The sequence below is a fragment of the Hydra vulgaris genome, chromosome 12, assembly GCF_038396675.1.
Source record: "Hydra vulgaris chromosome 12, alternate assembly HydraT2T_AEP".
NCBI lineage: Eukaryota > Metazoa > Cnidaria > Hydrozoa > Anthoathecata > Hydridae > Hydra > Hydra vulgaris.
In genome coordinates, this window is record NC_088931.1 from 47308939 (window position 1) to 47336764 (window position 27826).

A 27826-nucleotide genomic window follows, 5' to 3' on the forward strand; every position below is an offset into this window, starting at 1 on the left:
ACTTTAGCAATCTGAAGTTCCTAAGAGTTATTTTTTCAAATACTTTGCAGAGTTTCAAATAATTAGCAGAAAACTGGTAACGAATTATTTATTCATTTTCTATTTTTTTGGCGGGTTAAATCATTTTCATTCATCTAATACATGGTTCGTTGGAATTTTTAAATTGCATTTGTTAAATATCGTTATAAATATTTTGTAATATTAGTTTTAACTATGGCAGAAGTTGTTGACGATCAAAAAAAAGAAGAGGTTACTTTTATGACAATGCTTGTTACTTTATATTTTATGAGTATAAATGATGAGTGTTTAAACAAAACAAAGAAAAATTCAAAATATTGAATTTACAAAATTGTATGGAGTGTACTATTTATTGTTAATAATTTTTAAATGCAAAATATTATTTTGCATTTAAAAATTATTTAGTTTATAAATATAAGGAAAATAGTTATTTATTTGTAATAAGTTAATACTTGATATAATTTTTATATTTTGCAAACAATGCATTCTAAGACATGCAACTCGTTTTAAGTTTTTAAATTTTTTTTTATACAAATATGAACCATTATTTTTATTAGAAAAAAATAGAATTATAATTATTGAAATATACTACCAATATTGTTTGTACGATTTAGGCATACATAAAATGGCTTAATGCATACATAAGGTGCCAGCAGCGTAACGATTTAAAACACGGCCTGTTCTCATATTTAACCATGTAATGCTTCCTTAAACCTAATTGATTTTAAATTTTATCACAATTATTATTACATTTCTCAATAAGCAATTATTGAAAATTTAGACTTAAGAGACTTTATTTCACTATTTCCATTTTACTAAAAATGATATTACTTGTAGACATAAAAGTATGTACAAAGCGTTGTACATTAAAGTACATAAAAATTGTACACTAATGTACATTAATGTACATTAAAGTTGTTTAAATGACACAAGTGTAAATAACTCATTTTAATAACACAAGCGTATCTAAGGCTTTCATTTAACCTTTTTTTTTTATTTTACTAGGAATAAAGTTCCTTGTAAACATATACAATATGTAAAATCATTTTGTAAAAAAAAAAAAATTATAATAATAAACTATGGCACAGTTTTTTTCTTACAATAATAAAGTTTTTAGTTTATTACTTACTGACTTTTTAAAAATAAAGAATAAATATTATCTGTGCCGTAGCAAGCCAAATCAAAGCCCAGTGCAAGGCTGAAATTTGGGGCCCCTCCCCCTCCAAAAAAAAAGTCAAACTAATTATTAAACTTCAATAATAACAATATTTCAATGTTAATTAAGATGATAGAGAAACTTGATAAAATGTCTTAGCCCATTAAAGACCTTAAATAGTTTTTTATTATCTTTAACTTATTAAAACTTTTTTCACAAGATGCAACTGTCACTGGTAGTGTCAAAACGTACACGTTTGACACCTAAAAATTGGATTTCTTTATGAACTGACACATTATGGACTAAAATAGTAAATTTATTTATAATTTAATCTTCTTAATTTTGTCTACCCATGGCTATGAAGAGGGCAATACAGTCAAAGAGGGTTATTTATTTGCAACTCTTTCATCCCTAATGATCTTTCTTAGCAGTCAATAAAGTACTCTTTCACAGTGTCATAAAACACACAAATATTCTCTTAGGAGCTAAAATTTGAAACCTAAATAAATTGGTATCCATTTTTAAATGTAAAAATCATTTAAGATTTTGCTAATAAAAAAGCATTTCTCTAAATAAGTCTATTTACTTCGTTAAAATATGATGAAAATATGATCATCAAAGTATTAAATTTTGTGTTAATTGCTCACTAAAAAGACTTTAGGTTTTTTTTGGAGAATTTAATGACAGCAACTGTTTTTTGTTTATAGTAATTAAAAATATTTATAATATTTATTTTTGTGAAGCCTAAATATTCAAATCTTGGTTTATTTTTATAAATTTGTATGACCAACCTTTACCAGTAAGGTTTAAATAATAGTTTTGTTTACTTCAACCCCTGACTGCTTGTTATTTTTTATACTTATATATATGTAAAGTTAATAATAATGTTATATAATTCCTGAGATGTTGTAAAATTGTAGAAGACACTATAAAGTGGTCAATGCTGCTTTTGTACATCTCTTGCTATATTTCTAGTTATAGGATGATAAAAAAAATTTATCATGGTTTTTAGAATGAATATATATATACAGTTAATGCCTGGTAAGTTGAACACTGATAAACTCAAACTTTTGTTATCTCAAGCTGTTTCACCTGGTCCCTTAAAATCATCTAATTAATTACTAATGTTTAAATTAAATTTAAAAAATCGCCTTATCTTGAACTATTATCTCATATCAGCTGATGTTCGAGTTAACCGGAATTCGCTTAAAAACATTAAACATTTAGTTGAACATAAGTTAAGTTAAACCATTTTTCTTGGTCCTTTGGAGGTTCAAGTTATCAGCAATTGACTGTGTGTATATTTATCAGGGGTGTACACTTGGACTTTTGGTTCGCCAGAAGTGCGACTGAAAGTAACTAGATCATTAATTTTGGTTGCCTGCCAAGTTTTTAAGTTGCTTGTTGCTATTTTTTATAATAGTTTTTGCACTCAGCAGATTTTTTGCATATTCTAGTCATTTTTCGTTATAGGGCCAAGTGTAGACTAGAAGTAATTTGCGTAATTAAAAGTAATATTGTAAACTATTGACAACATTCACTTCTCCGAATAAACACATGCCAATATATATGTCATTAGGTTTTTCACTTGAATTAAGCGTTGTTTTTTTTAGCATAAAATTATGTCCTCTTTTTTACAACAACAAAGTATTGATAAATGTTAAAAAAAAACAATTTACAAATACTTTAAAACCCTTTGCTTTTGATGTGCTGTAATTATTAAGATCTTTTTTGTTACAGGAGCTTAAAAATTAATAATATTTTGAAAGTATTTTAAAGTATCGCGTTGTAATTAAATTTAATTTTAAAAATTATTTTAACTAATTTAACAAAAATTATTAATAGAATCTAAATTCAGTATTTGTAAAAGATTATATTTCCTTATAACAAAAAACGAACGTATTATTTAACAAAAATTATTAATAGAATCTAAATTCAGTATTTGTAAAAGATTATATTTCCTTATAACAAAAAACGAACGTATTATTTAACAAAAATTATTAATAGAATCTAAATTCAGTATTTGTAAAAGATTATATTTCCTTACAACAAAAAACGAATCTAAATTCAGTATTTGTAAAAGATTATATTTCCTTATAACAAAAAACGAACGTATTATTTAACAAAAATTATTAATAGAATCTAAATTCAGTATTTGTAAAAGATTATATTTCCTTATAACAAAAAACGAATCTAAATTCAGTATTTGTAAAAGATTATATTTCCTTATAACAAAAAACGAACGTATTATTTAACAAAAATTATTAATAGAATCTAAATTCAGTATTTGTAAAAGATTATATTTCCTTATAACAAAAAACGAACGTATTATTTAACAAAAATTATTAATATAAAATAAAAATAGGAAAACCAATTCAGAATGTTTTTTACTAAACACTCCAGTGTAACTAAAAAAACTATTACTAAAGCATAATTATTACAACCATGAGCTTTTTTATCTCAGTATCGAAAAATTTATCAACAATGCTGATGGCTTGTGCATGCACTATCAGCGTGGGGGCTGATCTAATCGCTAATTATTTAATGATGTGATCTTGTGATCTTAGTGTGGATGGTTATCTTCCTTTAATTTGTAAAAACTCCAATAGTCGCATGGTCTGGGCATTTACATTCATAAGAATTCACCCATTCGTCAGGAAACTAGGTTTAAATCACAGACTATTCTTTTATGTGCTTTCGTTTTTGAATCTTTAATTAACACGCACATAATCTCTCATCTTGAATCTAACAACTTTCTTTCTAATCATCAGTATAGATTTTGATTTTCTTGTTCTACAGCTGATTTGCTAACAGTAATAACCGATAGGTTTTATCGTGCATTAGATAAAGGTGGAAAGGTTAAGGCCATCGCTCTTGACATTTCTAAAACTTTTGATAAAGTTTGGTATGCTGGTCTTCTCCATAAGCTTTCTTCTTGTGATGTATCTGGTAACATCTTTAAGATTATTCAATCCTTCCTTTCCAATTGTAATGTAAAACTTGTTGTAATCCTTCCTTTCCAATTGTAATGTAAAACATTGGATAGCACTCTTCTTATTCTGTAATTTCAGGGGTTGTTTAATGTTCAATCCTTGACCCTATACTCTTTTTTATTTACTTTAACGATCGGTGGCATTGTTCACTGATGATACTTAATCTGATTTAACTGATGATATTTAATCTTAACATGATAAGAAGCCAACACTCAGATTGCTTGGAGGGGGTAATTAAGCTTGAAAAGGATCTCACTTCTGGTACAGCATGGGGCTCGCAGTGGCTGGTGAACTTTAATTCAGATAAAACTCAATTTTTTTCAGCCAATTGTTATCGCAATAATTTAGATTTTCCTATATTTATGAATGGTGATGTACTCGATGAGTCACCTACTCTTCATCTTCTAGGATTAACTCTTACTACCAATCTTTCTTGGAAACCATATATCAAATCCATTACAAAATTACCATCTGCTAAGGTTGCATCTCTTTATCAAGCTCGACACTTCCTTACTCCGGATTCTATAAATCTCAAATCCGGCCTTGAATGGAATACTGTTGCATTATCTATGGCGGATCTTCTAATGATGCCCTTTCTTTTTTAGACAAGGTGCAAAAATACATTGTAAACATAGTTGGACCTGCTCTAGCAGCCAACCTTCAACCATTATCAGATTGTCGTAATTTTGTTTTTCTTTCTCTTTTCTACAAATACTATAATGGGCTCTGCTCTAAAGAGCTAGCGTCTCTTGTGCCATCTACTAAAATTCATTCTCGTGTTACTCGTCATTCAATTAAGTCTTATCCTTTTTCTGTGACTGTTCCTAAATGCTCTAAAAGCTCTTGTTCATCTAGTTTTTTTCCTCGAACATCAGTTCTTTGGAATTCGTCTGTCAATTGTTATCTTGCTCTACAATCTTCGTCTTTTCTCTTCCAGTAACTTCCAACTTTAATTAGTGGTTGCTTGCAGCCTTGTTGGAAGCCAAGATGTTTAAAAAAGAAAAAGAAAAAAAAAGGCCTCAAAAAATACTGCATTTAAAATAAGAAAAGAAATTTTAACAAAAGTGAAAATGAAAATACTTAACTAAAACTAAAACACAAAATATAAAAATATAACTCAATTAAGATGAAATGAAGTTTTTAAATAGATTTGGAATAATAAACTTCGATTTTCATTTTCACTCATGTTTTTATATAGGAAAAGTATTGACTTTTAATGATTTCTTAATAAATAGGCACATTTAATTTAAATCATAGTTTTTTTTTTTTTTCAACATGTTTAAAAATAGTTAATGTCCATATAAATACATACAAATAATTACTCATTAAAAGTTACTTGATTTAAATGTGTCTAAATAATATAATAAGTAAAGATCAAAGTTATTTAATTATAATGGCTTTCAGAAAAATTCATTTTATTTTTTTCAACAAAGTTTTTTTTTTGTTTTTTTTTATTATGTGTATTAACTTAAAGGAATTCCCATGTGCTGAGACAAGTTGTGTTCATATCATAGATAAACATTAGAAAATCAGTTAAAAGTTAATTTAACTTTCCAAAACAAGTTATTGTCATTACATTGCATGTCAGTATCATTCAATAATCGACATATTTCCCCAAATTATGTAGAGATATATCAGAAGTCCTGCCCATAGTTAAAAAATAAGCAAAAAAAAGTTTGGTTACATGATTATTAAAAATTTGGTTGAAGTTTTCTTAACTTCTAATTTTATAGATTTCTGATGTTCCTTTGGATGAAAAAGCTAATACTGAAGACAAATTTAAAAAAGTTGACACTGAAGAAGAGAAAGAAACACCGAAAAATGGGGAGGAGACATTAGCATCAGAATCATCAGAAGAGGAACTTGGTATAGTATGTTTAATCGAATTATCATGAAAATGAATGTATAAATATAAAAAGAGTTTCATTTGCGTTTCAATAAATCTTGAAATAAATATTTTAAAAAGGTTTAAATTCTTTTGAATGATTCTTTGTTTTATGTTATATATGTTAGGGGTGTAACGTTATAGTTGTCTAGTGATACTGGATAACTTGTTTTTGCAAAGTTCTACTGAAATTTAAAAAAAAAAAAAGCCTAGCAGGGCAACCAGAAAGTTATTACTTACAAAAGAGTGTTTAATGATAAAATTATATTTTGAACTATGAAGTCAGTGTGTATCAAACGTTGCATTCATATATATGTGTGTATATGTGATTTATATATGTGTGTGTGTGTGTGTGCTTATGCATGTGATGTATATATATATATGTGTGTGTGTATATATATATACTAAGGACTGGCAAATATTGGTTAAAATTCTAAGTAGAAGTTTGGCTTTTAAAGTAAAAACTGAATTTTAAATAGAAATTTGGCTTTCAAGTTAAATTCAGTAACAAACGCAAAATTACTTATAACTTTCAGTTAAATTCAAAATTTACTAATTTTATAATTAATATATTACATGTTTCATGTATACCTTAGAACACAAAGTCAGTAGACTTTGTGTTCTAAGGTATACATGACTTTGCTTAAAAATAGACATCACTTATTAAATCTAATTTATCACTTTCAAAAAAAAAGAAGAAGCCTTTTAAAGGTAAAAAACAGGTAAATGTTTAACATAATATTTTTTTTTGATCTTGTTTCTTTATAAAATTCAAATTTTTTTAATGAATGTTGTTAATGTTCTTTTGTTAATGTTCATTAAACATTGAGAATTTTCATTATAACTGCATTTTTGGATTTGAAATTTTGACACAAATTGTTGTTGTTTTTTATAAGCGTATATTTTTCGTTCGAATAAATAAAGTTATTTTGTTTCACTTTTTTTTTAATATGGTTAATTAACAGCCAAACAATAATATTTTTTGGTTTATAAAATCCAAATTTAGCTTTCAGTTAAATTTGGTTTAAAAGTCCAAATTTGGCTTTCAGTAAAATTTGGAGTGCGCATGTCATAAATTTGGTGAACGTATACGGTCTAAATTCGTCATCTAGTTAAATTTGGGTCTTGAGAAGTTGACTTTGCTGATCCTTAATATAATATACACACACTTTTGAATGCAGCATTAGATACACACTGATGTCATTATATTGAAATAGGTAGCTGCATGTGTTTCAGTAATCCATTGACTGACTCTCTAGGTAAAACATCCTTGGAAATGTGTATACATTTACTCAGCATCAGTGGAATTAATGATTTGTGATAAAATTTGAATTTCAGATCTTGAAATGTCGTCAAATTAAAATAGATAAATTAAATATCTATGCAAAAATAGAAAATAGAAAACTAATATATAAATAAGATAAGTAACTCTGATGGTAATTCTTTTTGAGTATTTTATCTTAAACTCTCCCTTAGTTTCATATTTGTGATAAAATGGCATTATGGAAATTTATCCAAACATGGGGGTTAAAAAGAAAATAATATCTATATTATATGTAACCATAAATAAATAGGGTGGTTATTAAGATCAGTGTTTCTCTCAATTACTATATTAGTTATGCTAAAAGTTTTTTCTATAAATTAAATAATTTCTGTTTTAAAAATGCATGGTTAAGTTAACTTGAATGACAATCATGTTAGGTTCATTTTTACATGTTACAGAATTATTTCTGTGTCTACGTAACAACATCAGAATAAATAATAAAAAGAAATTTCAACAAAAGATTTTAATTTTACTTAACTAAAAATATATATTTTTCATCTTTTTATCTTTTTTCATATCTTTTTTTTCTTTATATCTTTATTGTTATCTACCTTTTTAATTATTGTACTCACAAATGAGACAAATTTATCTGTTTTTATGCAGAGTTAATAAACAAATCGTAAAAAAAATATTGGATTTCTATTTTGATATATATATATATTTAAGCACATTTGTTATGCTTTTTAACTAAGTTAGCTCACTTTTGATAATATAATTTTTGATTTGTATTGACTTGATTAAAAAATGATTTATTGAAGCTTTTAATAAACCATTTTTTTTTCAAGCCCCAAAATTAAAATTGCTCTGACCACACTATGTCAAGTTATGTAAGAAAAATTAAAACTTAACAAAAAGTTATTTCAATATGATAATTTTTAACATTTATGCAGAGTTTTAAGTCATTAAACATGCTTAGATGCTTTTAATTAGCTTTAACAGTTAAGAGCTTCAAATGTTATGATCATGACTTGTGGAATGACTGATATTCTAATAAACCTCTAATTGTAGTTTTTAATCTTAATAACCTATTCTGTTTTTATCAGGTTCTCTGGAAAAGCCTATTGAAATATTAACCAAAAAAAGAGATCGAAAAAGTGTTGAAAGATTATCTTTGAACAATGCTGATTTAAAAAAAGCTCCAGAAAATGACCTTGATTATTCAAAGGTTGTTGTTTTTTTTTATTCTAAAAATCTCTAAGAATTAATACAACTGTTTTTGTAATAGATATTTTGTTGTTGTTATTTTTTAGGGAAAAGGAATGAAGTTGGGTGATATTCAATATGGTATAAAATAAATTTAAAATAGTACTTAATTTTTTGTTTTGTGTTTGAAAGCTTTTATTGATTTGTTCTTCATTTTAGTCAAATACATGATAGATAAAACACGCCCAGAAGACCTGAAAACACTACACAAACTTCTATATTTCAAACCAGGAAAAGTATGTGTTTTTTTGAATATGATTTTTATATTCAAAAGACTTTTTCTACAATTTGAAAAAGTAAAATAATTTATATAAAAAATAATTTTAGAATACAACGTTGAAAAAAGAAATACGCACATTTTGTGGCTATCCTTTTGAGGAGGTAATTCATGTTATAAAAAGTGTTTATGTAAATTTTTTCAGCAGTTTAATATATTTAATTTATTATTAATTTTAGAGTTCTGAACTCAGCACTCGCATTTCATCCATGATGGAGAGAGTTTCAATACCTGAATTAAAGTTTATTTCTGGAGTATTAAGTTTAGAAAAAGGTGGTGACAAGGTATGTCAAAATATTTTAATGAGAGAATTGCAATAATCAGAGGGTTGGTTTTGTCTAACCATTTTAGTTTTTCAGACTTAAATAAAAAATTTTGTCTTCAAAAGTACAAGAAGGTTAATTCTTAGCTTAGACTAAATCAAGTTTCAAAAAGTATATTTATTAAACCTCTAATAAATAATAATATTAGTAATATTTTTTCAGACCTGCATTGAGTAAAACCAAAGTAATTAAGAATAAAAGTTTTAGCTACTTTAAAGTTTTAGATGGAAATTTTTTTTAATTTGATAGAATAAAACTTATTAAAATCACACAAAGATTAACCCTATCAAGTGATGGCAACCATAAACCTGTTACTTTTTCTAGATGGATTTCCAAAGGGCAAATTTTGGTATCTGGAAATGCTTCTTTATATTCTAGTCTTTAAATTTTTTTAAACCGTAGACACTGTTATGTCACAAAGCTCAATAGTTGTTATTCATTATTAATAATGATAATGATTATAATTTAAACTTTAATTTGGTTTATCATCAGATAAAACTAGAAAAATAAAGCATAAAATGTAATAATTAAAATAAAATAACCTCAAATTGTCTAATGGAATTAATAGGCCTGTAAATCGAGCCGAGCGAGCCAAGCTTGCCAGGGCTCGGCTTGGCTCGTTTACATATTAAGAGTGTTCAGGATCGGCTCGAGCTCATTTTGAACATGAGATTCTTTGTTTGAGCTCGGCTCGTTAAGGATTAGTATTGTTTGGGCTCGGCTCGTTTTACATGTTGCTCGAGCTCAAGTGGTTTAAAACTCAAAATAGTTATTGTAACCTGTTAGTTTAAAGCTCGTTTAGTAAAAAAAAATTGTTCGTTAAAGGCTCGTCTGTAAATAATGCAAGTCCAAATCAACAAACAACATAAACAATCCTACAGTCTATTAAACATGCAAATAAACAAGATAATGAAATAAAATCCCACAAATCTAATAGTTTAAAATTAAAGTTAAAACTAATAGTTCAACCTTCAAACTTAATGTTCAAAGTTCAAACATAATGTAAACTCTCACAAACATAATAATTCCTATCAAACACTGCACTCTAATAGTTCAAATTACATTTTCACAAATATAAGTCTTGCTCTCATTGCATTGGATATATATATATATATATATCTATATATATATATATATATTCGAGCTTTAATCGAGCCTATATGAACGATGTTCAAGCTCGGCTCGGCGTTTAATAAACGAGCCTAATTTTTTGTTCAAGCCCGGCTCGTTTACCATTCGAGCCGAACATGAACGAGCTCTTGTCGAGCTGATCACGGAGCCGTTCACGAACACAAGCCAGGATTTACAGCCCTAGGAATTGAGCAGTAATCAAATATTTTTAATCTAAAAGCATTGCAACTAATTTAAATCTTATTTAACAATTTATAATTAAATTCAATTAAATGCCTGTAATTTTCTAGCACAAATATTTATATGAAAGACAGAGTTGTTTAAAAGCATACAAAAACTAATTTAAACAACTTTCAGTTATTTTAAAATAAAACTAACAAAACTCTAATAACATATATTGACATTTTTATTATCAATTAATTTATTTCTAATTACAAACATTTAATTTTTTAAATAAATAAATTTTCAAGTTTAACTTTAACTAAAATCAGATTTTTATGTTTGGCGCAATGTGCAAAATAGCTTTAGTATAATTTTGAATTGGTTGATTTTAAAATTACTGCACATTTTTTTCGAACCTTTAGTAATTAAAATAAATTTCCATTAGCTTAACCCATCAAGAGACCAAGAAAAACAGTTCGACTAAATGAATTTTATAACTTATATATTTTATATAACTTGAATGTTTTAACTTTAATTAACTGGTGTTTAAACAAACAATAAGTTAAATTATCTAAGTTTTGACAATTATTATTTTTGCATTCGTAAATTTATTGTTTTGTTTTTTCCTAAAAATTTCTAATATGACCTAATATTGACCCTTTCATGAAAACAGTGTTCATAGCTTCTTTTTTTTTTAATGTTAATTTAACTTTTTGAGGTCATGAAGACCACTACAGGTGAGGAGGCTACTTTAATGCCGTACTACCAGGGATGTAGTGGAGATCAATATTTTTATGAGAATGATTAAACTAAAAATTTGAAGAAAATTTCCAGATATCGCTTAATTCACTCCTTGATTTTTTTATTATGGTTTAATATTTTAACAATATATTAGAACACACTTAACATCATTGAGCTCTGTAGAATTTTTATGTTGTTGCTTAACTTCAGTTTAAAAAATTTCAAATAGTTTTTAACTCAGCTTATCATAAATATATTTATATTTTATCGTAATTATATAAAGTAATCCTTAATCAAAATGTACGGTATGGGTCAAGAAACACTAGTCAAGAATCTTTTGAAAGAAAAATTTACTTTTAATGGATTTTGAAATTATTTCATTGGCATTTAAAAAGTACTTTATTATTTTTCAATAAAATAGAAATATATACTGTTTATATTAACTTATAGAGTTAATCTAACCTTGTATATATATATAAAATCTGATATATATTCAATAATGAGTCAATATGTTAATTGATTATTTTTTAGATTAGATGTATAAATACATAATATATAGATAAAAGTGGTCCTGAATGATGTTAGTATTGGAAGAATCATTAAAATATCATCATTTGGATATTAAGAAGACATCATTTTTATAACTGTATATATAAACTGTATACAGATAGTGTATACAGAAACTGTATACAGATAGTAATATAAACTGTATACAGATAGTGTTAACCTAACCATTATCCTCACATATAAAATCTGATATGCATTCATTAATGGCACAATGCTGATTTAATACTTTTTATATTAGATATATAAATAATATAATATGTAGATAAAAATGATCCTGAATGATATCAATAAAAGAAGATTGAGATGTCATCATTTGGAATGACTTAGAGATATTGCAAGCATGGTTGGATATGAAAAAAGCACCATTACTGATTTTTTGAAAAAGTATAAGGACACAAACAATCTGTCGATCTGGACCAGGAAAAAACTGCTAAAAGAGATAGATGCATTGTTAAGCTTTTTAATGCGGCAATTTTTAAGATACCTTTGAAAGTTGCTGCATTTCAACAGAAGAGATAAAAGTAGAAATTCGTTATTCAGTCAGGGCTAAAACAATTACTTTTCTCAACTGCTTTTGTTCAAATACTTTTAGAGCTATTCAATTCTTATAATGACATCTATGTCATTATAAGGATTAAATATCTACACAATTTCTAAATTTAAAATTTAGAAACAGTGTAGATATTTTTAAAAAAATTTCAGTTTTGGTACTGTTTATAAATTTTGTAAAAAGCAAAATTTCAGTTGAAATACATACCAAAAACCAAAAAATTTCTAAGATTTTAAATTTTTATCTAATTTAGAAAAGCAATTGTTTCTGAGAATAATCACAAAATATTTTGAGAATAATCACAAAATACCTTGAAAAAATCTGATCTTGCAGAAAAAATCTGCTAGTTGTTAACTTTCGCTATTAACTTATATCGCCAACTTATATGATAAATCTCAATTTGTGACATGCATGTAATCAATTTTAACATAATAACATTAAAAAAGACCAATGGAAAATTGCATTTTTAAATACATTTTCCTAATGAAGTTAATTTTGAGTAGTCGAAATGTCTGTATCGGTTTTGGTTAAATATTTGCTGAAATATCGGTTTCGGCACCAAACTAGAGTACCCAAAATTTCAGTTTGTTTTGGTTTTGGCTTTTTTTCTGTTTCGGTTGATCAATAAAAATAATTAATAAATATTCAATAAGCAGACATTGGTTTAAACTTAAGTAAAATTCTTTCAAATGCTATTAACATTAAATTTTTCTTTAAAAAAATCTTGGCCATTTTTTCAGCCCATACTGTGCATTTACATATATTAAGGTAGCACTTAAAATGACATTTTTAAGAAACATTCGCTCTACTTTTTCTTTCCTATATGTGTTCTATATAATAAAGTAACAACTTCCAAAAAAAAAAAATTATTATTCAAAGGTTGTCTATCAACTTTGATCAACTAAAATGAAAAAATTGTAAAGTAGATGATCAAACCATGGACAATCAAACTTTCACTGTTTATATTTTATTTTGTGTGTAACATTTTATGCATATTAGTTATTAAAGTTATTGTGCATACTTTTTTCTAATCTATATATGTATCAAAAATTTAAATAAACCAAATTGCTTAATAATATTTTTATTGCTAAAGTGTTTAATTCTTAATTAACCTTTTCTCCTCTCCACATAGCTTTTTTTGGAAAATATTTTATATCCAAAAGAAGTTTTTATATTTAATAAAAAATTATTTTAAAATCTCATACTAAACTAGTACCATGGTGCTTTGCATCTTCACAAGAAGCGCATATAGATTTATATTCAATCTTCTTTAAATGATCTACAGGATGAATAGCAGAGGTGGAATAAAAGATCTACAGAATGAATAGCAGAGGTGGTGGAGTTTGTATTTATGTTAATGACCTGATTGATTTGTTTGAAGTCAATAATGAAGCCTATAACAATAAAAATGTTGAGCAGATATAGTGTACAATTAAAATGAGCAATGAATGCATACTATGTGGCTGTATTTATCGACCAGGAAGTGATGATTTGGTAAACTGTCAAAACATTATCAATTCCATCAAGGAAAGTTACAAACATTTTTCGAGAACTAAAATATATTCTGAAGTTTTAATGTGTTGATTTCAATTTTCCATCCTTGAATAATATATGGAATTCTAGTTATGAAGATGTCTGCATTGGACAAAAAGAGAGACTTTCTGGAATGTATTGAAGAATGTTATCTTACACATTATGTAAAAAAACCAACATTTCAACTAAATGACACAAAATTAACAAATATATTAGATTTAGTGTTTACAGCCTCTTCTTTTTGCATATCTAGCTTGGTACATGTGGATCCCTTGAGAAAAAGTTTTAAGCACCATTTTTTAACTTTATTTTATTTATCAAGCTTGTAATAATTGCAAAAATGAAAATATCTCTACAAAACAAGTATTCATGAAAAGAAATTATCACGAGTTTTCAAAATATCAAAATAAATTTAACTGGAGTCATGAGTTTACTGAATTTGATGTTGATCAGTGTTATGAAAGATTTTTCAAAATTTTCATAAGAAAATGGATGTAATTACTTCATACTGCTGTTTAATCAAAAAACAACTAAAACCAAAAGATGGATGAATAAAGAATTAAAACACAAAATTCGACTCAAGCCTAACATTTGGTATTGATACAAAGCCTCTTATTTCAAAAATTTAGATCTTAAGGAAGAATATAAATTAAAAAATGAGTTAATCAGAACACTTGTAAAGATTACAATTTAAAAAAATGTAAAAAAAAGGTGCAACAGAATCGAAAAAAATCCAAAACAAATTTATGCTTATATTAACTGTATACCAAAAGCTAAAGATCATATAAAAGCAATTTCAATTGAAAACAACAAAATATCAACTGACGGTCAAGTTATTGCTAATCAATTAAATCCATTTTTCAATTCTGTATTTATAAACAAAAGTCTAGCTAATATGCCTACATATGAAAGTATAATAGAAAAAATTCACCCTACCCTGTTGTTTAATGAGAAAGATATAAAAAATCAATTAATAAATTTATATGTGCACAAGTCTCCAGGTATTGATAAAATTCATCCAATGTTTTTAAGTGTGCTGATAGTTTATCTAGACCACTCTGTTTGATTTTTAACTACTCATTTCTAACTGGAACATTGCCTACAAGCTGGTTAAAAGCTAATATTACACCAATTTTTAAATATAGGGATAGGCTGCATGCAGGTAACTACCATCCAATTTGATTGACCTTTGTTGTTTGTAAACTATTAGAAAGTGTTGTTAAGGACACAATAATGAACCATTTTAGTATTAAAATAAATTTATGATACCAGAGCAACACAGATTTGTTAAGACAAAAAGTTGTGTGACAAACCTTCTTGAGACATTAGACATAATAACAGGAGCAATAAATAGTGGGAAATGTGTTGATGTTGCCTTTTTGGATTTTTCTAAGACATTTGATTCAGCTCCGCATTCCAGATTGCTAATTTGTCTGAAGACATTTGGTATTGTTGGAAAATTCTTGCAATGGTGTAAAGATTTTGGCAAATCAAAAACAGAGAGTTGTTTTTGGACTATTTGAATCGGAATGGGAAACATTTTGTAGTGGGATACCACAAGGATCAGTCTTAGGACCTTTAATTTTTAATTGGTGTAACTTTTGATCAGGCGTTGACATTAACCTTGAATAGTTCTTCCCATGACTTTGAAGCTTGAAGAGGTAATTCATTTCTATCAATTTTTCTTTCCTTAAATCCGTATTTCCATTCTACACCTGCATATCACAAAGTTCCATGGGGTTACTGTTGTAATAGCTAAAATCACTGAAAATCTTCTTAAACACTTTGTTCTTTGTGACTTTGTTGGTGTTTCTGAAATTGCAAATTCTCATCAGAATTTGAAACCATTCTTAACTTTGATGTGACTTTTCTATGATGATAATACTGCTTTTCTATGCAATGCAGCTAACTCAGATTTAGATTTTTATGCCTTTGCATCAGCTCTCTTTTTTCCCATTAAATCAGCCTTATGTTTGTCTTGCTTTATCACAACTTTTTTTTAATAAACGCTTTGCGTAACTGCATTTACTATCTTCAGCCTGGTCAAAATGTATGTATGTGCGAGTAGGAGTGCGAGTGCATTAGAGAGTAAATCAATTAAAAGAAAATCTAGTGTTAAGAACAAAAAAAGAAAGACAAATATCAAAAATCCTTAACAATTTCTTTCCTTCTTGTCAGTTTTAAATCAAGTCTCATTTCACTTCATGGTTTTCACTCTCTTGTGTAGCTGCTATATCTAATCATAATCATTTTTTTCATCTTTTTTTAAAAAAAAAAAAAAACTCTTAATAATAAATGCCCTTTTATTATTGTAAGAAATCAATTTAAAAGGGTGCTGTCTGATGCTAAGCTCCATTATATTATCTCAGGAGTTATGTTCTAGAAACTTGATAAATCTTCAATATTGTCATTAACAAAGGTAAGTTAAACATTCCTTTTCTAATTCATTGGTCTAATCTTATTACCTCTCCAAAGAATAAGGCAGAACTACTTGCAAAAAACTTTTCCTCTAATTGAACTCTTGAATCTAATGGCTTTACTCTTTCTACCATTTTAGTTAACCATTGTTATACGTCTAAATCATTTTGGCTTCTGTTGTCATTTCTCAATTCCTGTCGTAGTCTTACAAAGACAACATTCCTGTCGTACAAAGATGTTCTCCAGAACTCTCTTTGATTCTTCTTGAAACTATTTAATAAGTGCTTGAATGAATCTTTTTTTCCTGCCTCCTGAGGTTCCATAATGTCTGTGATTCTTTGAAAAACTCTGAATAACATTTTGAACCCTTTAACTATCATCAAATCAGTTTTCTCCCTATTATAAGCAAGGTCTAATCAAATTTCTAACATCCCATCTTAAGTCTAATAATTTACTCTGACAATCTTCTATCAACCATTTCCTTGCTCTTTAATTCTATTCTTTGTTTTCTAGTAACTCCTAACTTAGCAGTAGTTGCTTGCAGCTATGCTGGGAGTGAGCTACAAAAGTTTGACTTAAAATGCTTGCTGATCAAATGCGATTTGCCAGATTGATTTTGGGAGATAAATATATCATTTTTAAAAGTATTCAATCATTGACTGGGTGTTATTTTGACCACTGGGGAAGCTCAAGATTCTTAAACATCTGACAATTCCCTAATACTATTAAAAGAATGATAGCAACTCGTTTAAGTATTAAACATACATATAGTAAGTAATTCTATTCTGATTTTAAATATGTAAACTTATGTAAAGTTTACTCAGAAAAAAATACATACTAGTTTAATGACATGTTTAATAAATAACATTCAATCTTTTTTTTTTTTTAATTTCATAAATAAAAATATGTTTAACAGTAAAATATAAAAATACATTTTATTCATGCTTTATTTTACACTTTTTACTTCAAACAAATAATTCATTTATGAAGACTTGTACCGAATGTCTTTTTATCATATTTTTTTTCTTAAATAAAAATATTTATATTAAATATTTTTGCTACATTTGTTGTGTGTTTGTATATATTATATTTTATGCAAAACCGTTACTTTGTTTTCAAGGGGCAAATTAACTTAAATTTGTAAGCCAAAAAGTTATAAAAAAACAAATCAATAAACTTACGACTAAACAAAACTTACAAAAGTAACAACACTCTAGTCACTAACTGCATTATAAAAGTAATAAAACTATTATAGTGTTATTACTTTTATAACACACTTATAACTTTTATAATTCATTCTTTGTTCAAACATCATAAGTGATCCCAAATTTAAATTAGAGTTGATAAGCGTCTAGTAAAAATAGAGTGGATATTCAAATAATATTAAAAACTTTAGGAAATTGAACTAATATGTACCTGAATGAAAATGTAAAATACCGACACCGACATAAACACATTATTTTTGGTAATATTTATTATCAAAAATTTCATCTATATTTTATTTAGGGAAAGTTAAAAGAAAAATTGTTAGAGTTTTTAATGAAGCCTGTTGATACTGGAAAGGTGAGTCTTATTTTTAACATTTTTTATTACATTTATATATTTATTTACCTTTATTATTTTCTACTAATTAAATTTATTGTTGCTTTATTATTTGCTACATTAATTTTTGTCATTTTAAATCAATGTGAACCCTTCTTTTTAATTATTATTAAATATTTATATTTGTTTATTATTTTTTTTATAAAAAGTTTTTTTGTTAATTTTAAAAAATGTTTTCAATATTTCCTTCTCAATCTGATATTTTAACCCTCGTTGAATCAATGTTTTATGTCAAGTATTTAATTTTTGTCAAATATTTAAATGAGTTGCCTAAAAAATTGGTTGAAGAAAAAAACAAATTAAGCAAACAAAATAATCACAAAGATGTGGAAAGCAATTGTAATACATGATTGCAATATGCTCAATTCCAGTTCTGCTTTTTGTAAATGTCTAAATTTTCTGAATAGTGAAACATTAAAAAACACTGAATAAATTTCATCACATCATTATGTCAAATGTTTGTTAATATTTAAATATTAAAATAGAATTATTATAAATAATATATTGTAGTAATTAGTATACAATGCATGATATAATATATTCTATATATGAAAAGTCCAAATAGATGTTTATTTCATTAAATTGCATAAGTTATTTTTAAACAGCTTTGAAGCATCTACAGTCATGTGACATTGAAATGGAAACATTTAAAAAGCAATATTTTTTTTTTATTCTTAATTTTTGTTTTTCTTAAATGTTAAATTTAATGACCCTTGTTATCATAGATAAGTTTGCAACATTTAGACCAGGACATCAATGCTTTATTTATAAGTTTTTAAGGGATGCTCCTCAATATATCTTTTATATTCCAAATAAATCCTGTAATGTTTTTTACTTTTTGCTTTTTTGATTGATTTATCATATAACCCCATGTAAAAACGTCTGCAGGTCCGTTATTTGGTGAGTTTGGTGTCCATATTTCAGGATAAATAAATTTGATTTTTTGGTCAGTTAAAAATTTAATGGTCATTTTCGAAGAGTGACTAGGTGCAGAGTCTTGATAGAAAAAAAGTCATTTTTTGGATATAGTCTTAAATAAATGGTTTTAAAACACTATATGTTTATTTGAATTAATTCTAACTCCTGATTCGACAAGTATTATAGATGTTAATCTTTTTGTACAAATTTATCCCTATACCATAATGGATTTTGGAAAATTTTTCTTTTTATAATAGGTTACTCTCAGTGCTTTTTGATATTTATGTAAATTTATTTAGATTTTTGATCACAATCAGTAAGGTGGAATAGTTTTTCATCGGTTGAAATGATTTTTGTCCAGTTTTTCTTAATAAATCCGTAACGCTTTTTTGATCTTGGAACCTTCTCTCGATCACACAAGGTGATAATGCATGTGCACATCCTTTAGAAACTTTTTTAAAATTAAATATTTTATCAATATAACATTTAATTGGCTTTCTTGATATCTTAAACTTTCTAGATAATTCAGAAATAGTTAGTGGAATGTCTTTTTTTAATAAGTTTTTAATCTGTAAATTTTGCAATAAATTTAGCTTTAATGGTCAATGTTGACGTTCAGTTTTTTCATTTAAATTATCTTTTCTTTTAATTCTCACCACGTCGTTTTTACAAATTTTTTTTTGCTAACTACTTTAAATGTGTGATTAAATTGTATAAATAACTTATTGTTACATATTGTTTAATTAAGTTGTATAAATAAGATATTGTTTAATTAAGAGTAATCAAGTAACAAAAGTGTTTCTATTTCAATGTCACATGACTGTAAACCCCTAAAGTTTTACTATTTCCAGTAAATTTTAAAATATTTACAAGGATATCTTGATTTTTTGGTTTTATCACTGCTTTGTTGCTGTTGTTTTTTGTTTTGTTTTTTCTTTATTATAGTGGTTAAATAATATCTTGAACAATTTTTTCATCTAATATTACTCCATTTATAACTACAATACATGTTCATGATCAAATTATTAATGTCTGTATATTAAGATCCTTATTGTGTTGCTGCAACTGATTGATTGAAGTTTTTAAGTAAGTTAATCATTACCTTTAGATACACCCTTCTGAAATCCTGTTTAGTAGAAATAACAATAATGGTTTCTGAAATTATTCCAAAAATGAATATGAGCATTTTTTGTAGCCTCAAGTATAGTTTGAAGGCATTTGAGATTTGAAGATTTAATATTTGCAATAATATTAGGTTGCTAGCATTAATTATATCAATAGTTAATGCTAGCAACCTAATATTATTCTATAAAATTGTATAAATAAGTTGAACTTATTATTAAAATAGTATAAATGAATTACTTTTTATTAATTTTTTTTTTGTTCTAGACTATACCTGGCACCAAAAAAACAAAATCAAAAAGTAAAAATATGAATTTGGTTTCATTTAAGTGCATTCGTTTCCATTTTTTGAATTTTTCAAGTTATTAAAGTGCTAAGTTTTATCATTTTTTAGAAAAATCTACAGACTTAAAAGATACAAAGGTTTAATTTTTTCAATTTTGATGTTATTTCTCTTAGTACATTTGTAAAATAAGTGTTTATTTTTGTGAATGCAATAAATAATTTTCTTGGCTTTAAAGGTAAGTAGTGCACCTAGTAAAAAAGCAAAAGAGGAAAAAGATAACACAAAAAGTGATGCTATTAAAAGTGAAAGTGAAGAGGATACAGAAAAGGTATTGTAGCAGTAAAAAAAATGTTATAAGTTATTAGTTATATAATATATATTTGTTATATTAATACACATTTTTTTATGAATTGGTTTTATAATGCAGGATTCTCCTAAAAAAAAAAAGAAAAAGTCTAAAGCCATGTCTGTTAAATTACCTGCTCCAAAAACAAAGACACCATCGAAAAAGAAAGAGGGTATGTTGTCTTTAAATGTGGGTCTGATGGGATCTAAGACTAATCTTTATTTTATAAAGAAATATTCTGAATATTGTTTCAAAGTTGTTTATGTTATTTATTTTAATTTAGAATTTTCTGAAAAAATTTAAAAAATATTGATTTTTTTTGTTATTGTTATGGTACTAAAATATTTTTCAAGTTTTCTAGCAGAACTAAATTAAATTAGTTGATTAAATTTTTATTAATCATAAATCTATAGTTGGTATTTTTATGAAATTGCAATTTGTGTTGAAACAAAGTTTTACCTTAAAACTCATTAATGTTTGTTTTGATTTCCTAATTGCTTTTTAAGGTATTTACACTTTTTTAATTGTTTTTTTTTTTTTTGTTTTTTTTTTTGACTGAGTCAATATCTGGTAAAACTAAATTACTTTAAACTTTTCACGAAGCTTGTTAGCAAAATATGTTCTGCAAAGGAAAGTTGCAAACATGTAACTTACAGTTTTTTGATGAGGTGAATAATTTATCTAATAATTATGATTAATTTATTCTAACTTTTAAGTTGCATAAGTTAACAAGTATATGAAGTTCATTTGAGTATATGTAAGTTGCTAATATGGTTGCTAATTTAATTAGCAACCATATTAGTAACTTTGATAATTGAAAGGGATAAGCAGTTTTTACCTCAAGTAAAGTTAACATTCTTAATGCTGGAGGTGCGTTTAAACTAAACTCTTAATTTTTTTGTAAACTTGTTTTAAATAAGTATCTCGCATAACTCCTGACTACATATTTACAGCAGTGCAAAAATGTCTGATTTTTTAAGTATCATTTCCTAATATATGTGTTGATAATAAAGGTCTTGTTTTTATATTGCAAAGTAAATTAATTTTAAACGAATACATGTTAAATTAAACGATTTTTGCACAAAATTTGATAAAAAAATAAAATTCTCTGTTTTTTCTTTACAAATAAAAGTTATTTAAATCATACTCTAAAATTACTGTTTATTTCTGTAAAAAAAAATTATTTTTATTGAATGGAAATTTATTATTTGCATTAATCAAATCTAATTATAGAAAAAGGCGACTAACAAGAAGTTTGCTTCTCTGTGATGTTGATTTGTTTATTGCTGTTGTTTTATTTTTTGTCAGTATGTTGATGACAGAAAATAAATTCACTTTTTAAAGTTTTTATGTTGTAATTACTCATTTTCCACATAAAGATCACTTAACGATTTTAAAATATTTTTGTACTATAACAATATCTGAGTGTTAAACTCAATAAATTACACAGGCCTGCAAAATGAGAGTCATAACTTCCTCTCTGGAATTTGATAGCGACTTAACACTAATATTATACTATTTAATAACAACTTAACACTAGTCTAAATAACATTCAAATTTCATTTGCGGAACCTGGTCCTTTTCTCCTGGAAGCTTCGGTTGTGCGATTTTCGCTTAAATTTCCGGTTTGGATCGTCGCGCTTCAATAACCAACAATAGTCCGCCATCATGTTGGTATTCCATCTTCCTTGATACCGGACTTCAAGCTCTTTCAAATCTTGGTGAAATCTTTCGCCTTGTTCTTCGCTAACGGCTCCTAGATTTTCTGGGAAGTAATCAATATGAGAATTTAAGAAATGAAGTTTAATGCTCATATTACAACCCATTACACCCAAATTGGAAATCATTTTGGCCACTATTTCTTAAAGTCGGAGCTTTTATTGTTCCCCAAAAATTTTGTCACCACTTCCTTAAAATGACTGCCATGCTTGCAACTCGATATCATTAAGTTTTTCATCAAACTTTTCATCCAACATTAATTTCCTAATATCAGGGCCGACGAAAATTCCTTCTATTATCTTAGCTTCTGATAAAGATGGAAAAACTTAATGCAGATATTTGAAGCCTTCCCCCTCTTTATTTAAAGCCTTCACAAATTGCTTCATTATACCCAATTTGATGTGCAATGGTGGCAGTAAAACTTTTTCTCTGGGAACCAAACTCTGTTTAACTACGTTTTTGAATCCTGGGGTTAGTTCAGTTCTTGGCAGAGTTGTTACGACATAATATGTCTGGCAGATCTGTCGACATATTTTCAAACATATTTTCTGCCAACATAAAATATGTCCCACATATTTTCGATTGACATATTTTGACATAATTTTATGTCCAAATTATTTTCTGCCGACATTAAATATGTCAGACATATTTTCTATCGACATATTTTGACATATTTTTATGTCTGAATTATTTTCTGCTGACATAAAATATGTCAGACATATTTTCTGTCGACATATTTTGACATAATTTTATGTCTGAATTATTTTCTCCTGACATAAAATATGTCAGACATATTTTCTATCAACATATTTTGACATATTTTTATGTCTGAATTATTTTTCGCTGACATAAAATATATAAGATATATTTTCTATAGACATATTTTGACAACAATTTTATATCTGAATTATTTGCTGTTTGTTATTCTTGAAGAAAAAATCAATCTAACAAAATTATTGCGCATTTCAACTTAATTTACAGAGTTATGCAAAAATAGTTTAACAAATTTGTTGCTTTTTTGCAATCAATTATAATTGAAGGTCAACAAAAAAAAAATTTTTTTTCTGGTGCCGAGCAATCAACTTGTTTTTTGGATTGCATTTCACATTTTGATTTCAAATATGCAACTCATTTTTTACCATCACGTCAAGTTGTTAAGATATTTGGGTTCAGATCTTTAATATTTGGGGTAAAGTCCCTAATATTGTCAAAAAAAAAGTTGTTCAAAAGTATGTCAACTTGGGTCTCAAAAAAAGCGTATTTTAGAAGATAGTATAGAGATTTTAGAAAACATAAAAGTTTTTCCTTAAAATTTTTTGGCAAAAAAATTATTTGAAAAAATACTAAAGACTCTTAAAAAAATGCCAACAAAATGTTTTTCAGCAATAATACAAAAAATACTTATTTTTATTCCAAACGAATAACATCTTTAAAATCTCTATAAAATACGCTTCTTTTGAGACCCAGGTTGACATACTTTTGAACAACTTTTTTTTCGACAATATTAGGGACTTTACCCCAAATTCTAAAAATTTGAACCCAAATATCTTTACAACTTGACGTGATGGTAAAAAATGAGTTGCATATTTAAAATCAAAATAAGAAATCCTACATAAAAAACAAATTGTTTTCTTGGCACCAGAAAAAAATTTTGTTTTTGTTGACCTGTGTTATGCTTCATAAAACTTTTATTTTAAATCCTATAAGCAAATATCTTTTGTTTCATAAAGGTCTTTCTGCCCTTTTTAGCGATGTATCATTTGATAGTATTGACAAAGTATTTTTAGCGATGTATCATTTGAGAGTATTGACTAGAATTGATGCATCATTTGATAGAATTTGATATTATTTGATAGTATTTGATTGTATTGATTAGTATGGATTAGTATTGGCGATTTCCCTTATTAGAATGTAAAAACCATCTCAAGCTGAGTTTTTATTACTGAAAATGGTTTTTATTAATATGACTAAACTTAAAATTATTCTCTTGATTAAAATAATATTTTAAAAAAAAACATTTTTAGTTATTTTTAACTAATAGTTGATTCATTCAATAAATTATTCTCAATTTTTGACTTTAAATCGTAAGGAAAACGAAAAAAATAATTATTCCAATATATATTTCACTCAAAACATTTTATGCAAGTTTATGGCAGTTAATTATGCTGTTATAATGCAATTGTCAATTATTTTATTGTTAAATAAATCATAACTATTATAACTAAAAGTATATTATTCGTAATTAGTTATAAATTTTTACCGGTTAGTCTTCTTAATATGAATTTAATGAGATGAATATAACTTTTGTGAAATATTTCAAATTCTTCAGCTTAAATGAATTTAATTTGGCACGAATTTTTTGAAATTTTGTGAACCGTTTTTTTCATAGAATCTTTTGAATTCAATTTTTCATAATGAAATCTTTTTCAGGATCAACTAATAATTAAAAATAACTGAAAAAGTTTTTTTATTATTATTTTAAAGAAATAATTTTAAGTTTAGTCATACTAATAAAAACCACTTTCAATAATAAAAACTCAGCTTGAGATGGTTTTTACAATCTAATAAGGGAAAGCGCCAATACTAATCAATACTATCAAATACTATCAAATGATGCCTCAATACTAGTCAATATTAGTCAATGCTATCAAATGTCAATATTAGTCAATACTATCAATGTCAATATTAGTCATAATCAATAAATAAGTCATAATCAATAAATAAGTCAATAAATGCCAATATTAGTCAATACTATCAAATGATACATCGCTAAAAAGGGCAGAAAAAGACCTTTATGAAACAACTGATGTTTGCTTATAGGGTTTAAAGTAAAAGTTTTATGAAGCATAATTGATTGCAAAAAAGCATCAGATTTGTTAAACAATTTTCACTTAACTCTGTAAATTAAGTTAAAATGCGCAATAAATTTGTCAGACTGATTTTTTCTTCAAGAATATCAAACAGCAAATAATTCAGATATAAAATTATGTCAAAATATGTCCATAGAAAATATGTCTGACATATTTTATGTCAGCAGAAAATAATTCAGACATAAAATTATGTCAAAATATGTCGACAGAAAATGTCTGACATTTTATGTCAGCAGAAAATAATTTAGACATAAAATTATGTCAAAATATGTCAATAGAAAATATGTCTGACATATTTTATGTCAGCAGAAAATAATTTAGACATATTTGACAGATAACAACCCTGGTTCTTGGAGTCCATTCCTTTTTGGTTCAATGATGTTGTTTATCGGCTATCCCACTTGCAAAGAAAGCACGGGTATTTTGTATAACCACCTTGTTGGCCTAGTAGCATGCTTATGATTTTTAAATCTCCACACAACATCCAACCGTGTTGCTCATAAGCTATATTAGTCAAAAGCTTTTCCAAATTTTCATAACATTCCTTTAAATGGACAGAATGTGCAACAGGTAACGAGGCATATGTATTACCATTATGCAGAAGAACTGCTTTTAAACTTCTTTTTGAGGAGTCAATAAATAATCTCCACTCTTTAGGATTGTATTCAATGTCGTACATTTTCGTCAAGCCTGGAATATCTTTACAGAACACTAAATCTTCATCTTCAGCGAAGAATGGAAGAAAATCTTTTTCTCTGTGACGGTACCATGAAAATGAAGTACCAGGTGCCAGCATATTTTGTACGCCTGTAATATTTTGCCAAAAATTGCAGGCGTAACTGATGACACGTTTGGATAGTTTATGTCCCTTTTATTTTTTGAATTTTATCCAGTTATGTCACAACAACAAAAGTAGCTATCTTTAACATGGTTGTTAGGCTCTCCATAGCACAGGCGAAACGATTTTGAAGCTATTTTTCTGTCCTTTTGACCACTTGCGAAGTTCTAATAAACAAGTCGTACAAATTTTATGAGGTGCCCAAGTTTTGTCTTGGTTACTTAAAACGAGTCCAAAATAACTTTTATAAATATTTTTTATTAAGTCTGTAATACTGTTTCGTTGTTTTATCACCATAAATTTCCCGCAAATATAACAGAAACAATTAGGAGAGTTTAAACAACTTCGCGATGCCATTTTAAAGTTTATGTTGCAAGATGCGCACTTCAACTGTTAAATTTCTAAATCAGTGCGGGTACTTATACAAAAATCCTTTGGTTTATCTTAATTACACCCTTTTCTAATAATATTCACAACAATTAGTTAATATTACCAAATCATTATGTAATAATGAGCTCATTACTAAATTAAGCCAAAATGACCCGTTTTTGACATGTTTAATGCGAATTACTAATACTTATTATGTAGTCATTAACAAATTACTAATTGGCGTTAATTTCTATGTTCCCTTACACTAATTATATGAATTAAAAATTGAGCTGAAGTAAATTAATAACGTTTCAGACATTTCAAAAGGTAGGCGCTCAAACATTTTAAAGCAAAATCTTAAATATTCCATATCAAAAAATCCTGACGTGATGGATTTTTTTTATTATTTTTCTCGTAATCAGCACATCAGAAACTATAAAAAACGTTACTCAGATTTTAAAGAGAAAAACCATTGCAGGCCTGTGTTATTATTACTAATGTTTTTATTTTCAAAATCATTTTTATTATCTAAGATTAGAAAACAATATTATCTTTACAGTACCTAAACGTACAGCTGATGATAACTCTGAAAATGAAGATATGCCATTATTAAAAAAAACTAAAAAAGAGCCTTCAGACTCTGAAATCAAGAAAGTTGTAAAGGATTTGCTTAAAGATGTTAATTTAGAAGAAGTGACCATGAAAACAGTTTGTAAGCAGGTAATGCTGGAATATTTGTGCATACAATCCTATTCCGTTAAATAAAATTTTTGTAATCTTTAATTCTTTTCTTTACTTCCATTATCTTTATTGCTTCATTTGAACCTTTTTTCAGTTAAATTATTTTTAAAACATGGTTTTATCTGGGAATTGAAAGAATCACAAAAAACTTACTATGAAACGCATATTTTATTCAAAACTTATTATTATTATTAAGCTTTCAAAATAGATAAGTGAAATGAATTTTTTTTAGGTTTATGATCATTTCCCCGATTTCGATCTCACAAGTAGGAAGGATTTTATCAAATCTACAGTTAAAGAGGTAATTTTGTTGAAGTTAAAAGCGTTTTTAAAGAGTTTTTAGACATCTTGGACACAAATATAAATATATAAGATTTGTTTCACAAAAACTGTAAATATAAATTAATTTTTTAGACCATCTCTTGAGTCGAATGTATGAGATTTTGATAAAATAATCGAATATTAAGCAGTTGCGAGAGAACAACTCGGATCTAAAGAAAGAAAACTAAATTATTCGCTGTTTCTTTAAGTATGTTGTAATTTTCAGGAATGGATTTTAGTAAGGAATTTTAAATTTTTTACCTTGTGAAATTAGCAAAATAGATGCGTGAATGTTTCTTTTTTTATTTTATAATACCCCAAATATAACATCAATTAATATCTAGTTACAAACCACATAAGTCAAAACACTACAGTTTTTTTTTTTTTTCTAATATTGGTTAATGTTACTTGAA

General features: G+C 26.5%; 1 protein-coding gene across 1 annotated transcript; it reads left to right on the plus strand.

Moving 5' to 3' along the window:
* The first annotated feature begins 89 nt into the window (after positions 1-89).
* On the plus strand, positions 90-27704 carry LOC100213753 (protein DEK). The gene is made up of 15 exons (XM_065813491.1): positions 90-249; positions 5901-6033; positions 8420-8541; positions 8627-8660; positions 8739-8815; positions 8907-8960; positions 9036-9140; positions 17788-17844; positions 20191-20224; positions 20318-20346; positions 20445-20537; positions 20637-20727; positions 26911-27071; positions 27325-27393; positions 27507-27704. Exons 1-15 carry the CDS (start codon positions 214-216, stop codon positions 27516-27518), a joined length of 1107 nt encoding a protein of 368 aa, XP_065669563.1. The 5' UTR covers positions 90-213; the 3' UTR covers positions 27519-27704.
* The last annotated feature ends 122 nt before the right edge of the window (positions 27705-27826 follow it).

Bases quoted from the DNA above. Each gene is read 5' to 3' on its own strand.
- LOC100213753 (XM_065813491.1), top strand. From the start codon at position 214: ATGGCAGAAGTTGTTGACGATCAAAAAAAAGAAGAG. The intron at 6,034-8,419 runs GTATAGTATGTT...TGTTTTTATCAG, and splicing joins ATCATCAGAAGAGGAACTTG to GTTCTCTGGAAAAGCCTATT. The intron at 8,542-8,626 runs GTTGTTGTTTTT...GTTATTTTTTAG, and splicing joins ATGACCTTGATTATTCAAAG to GGAAAAGGAATGAAGTTGGG.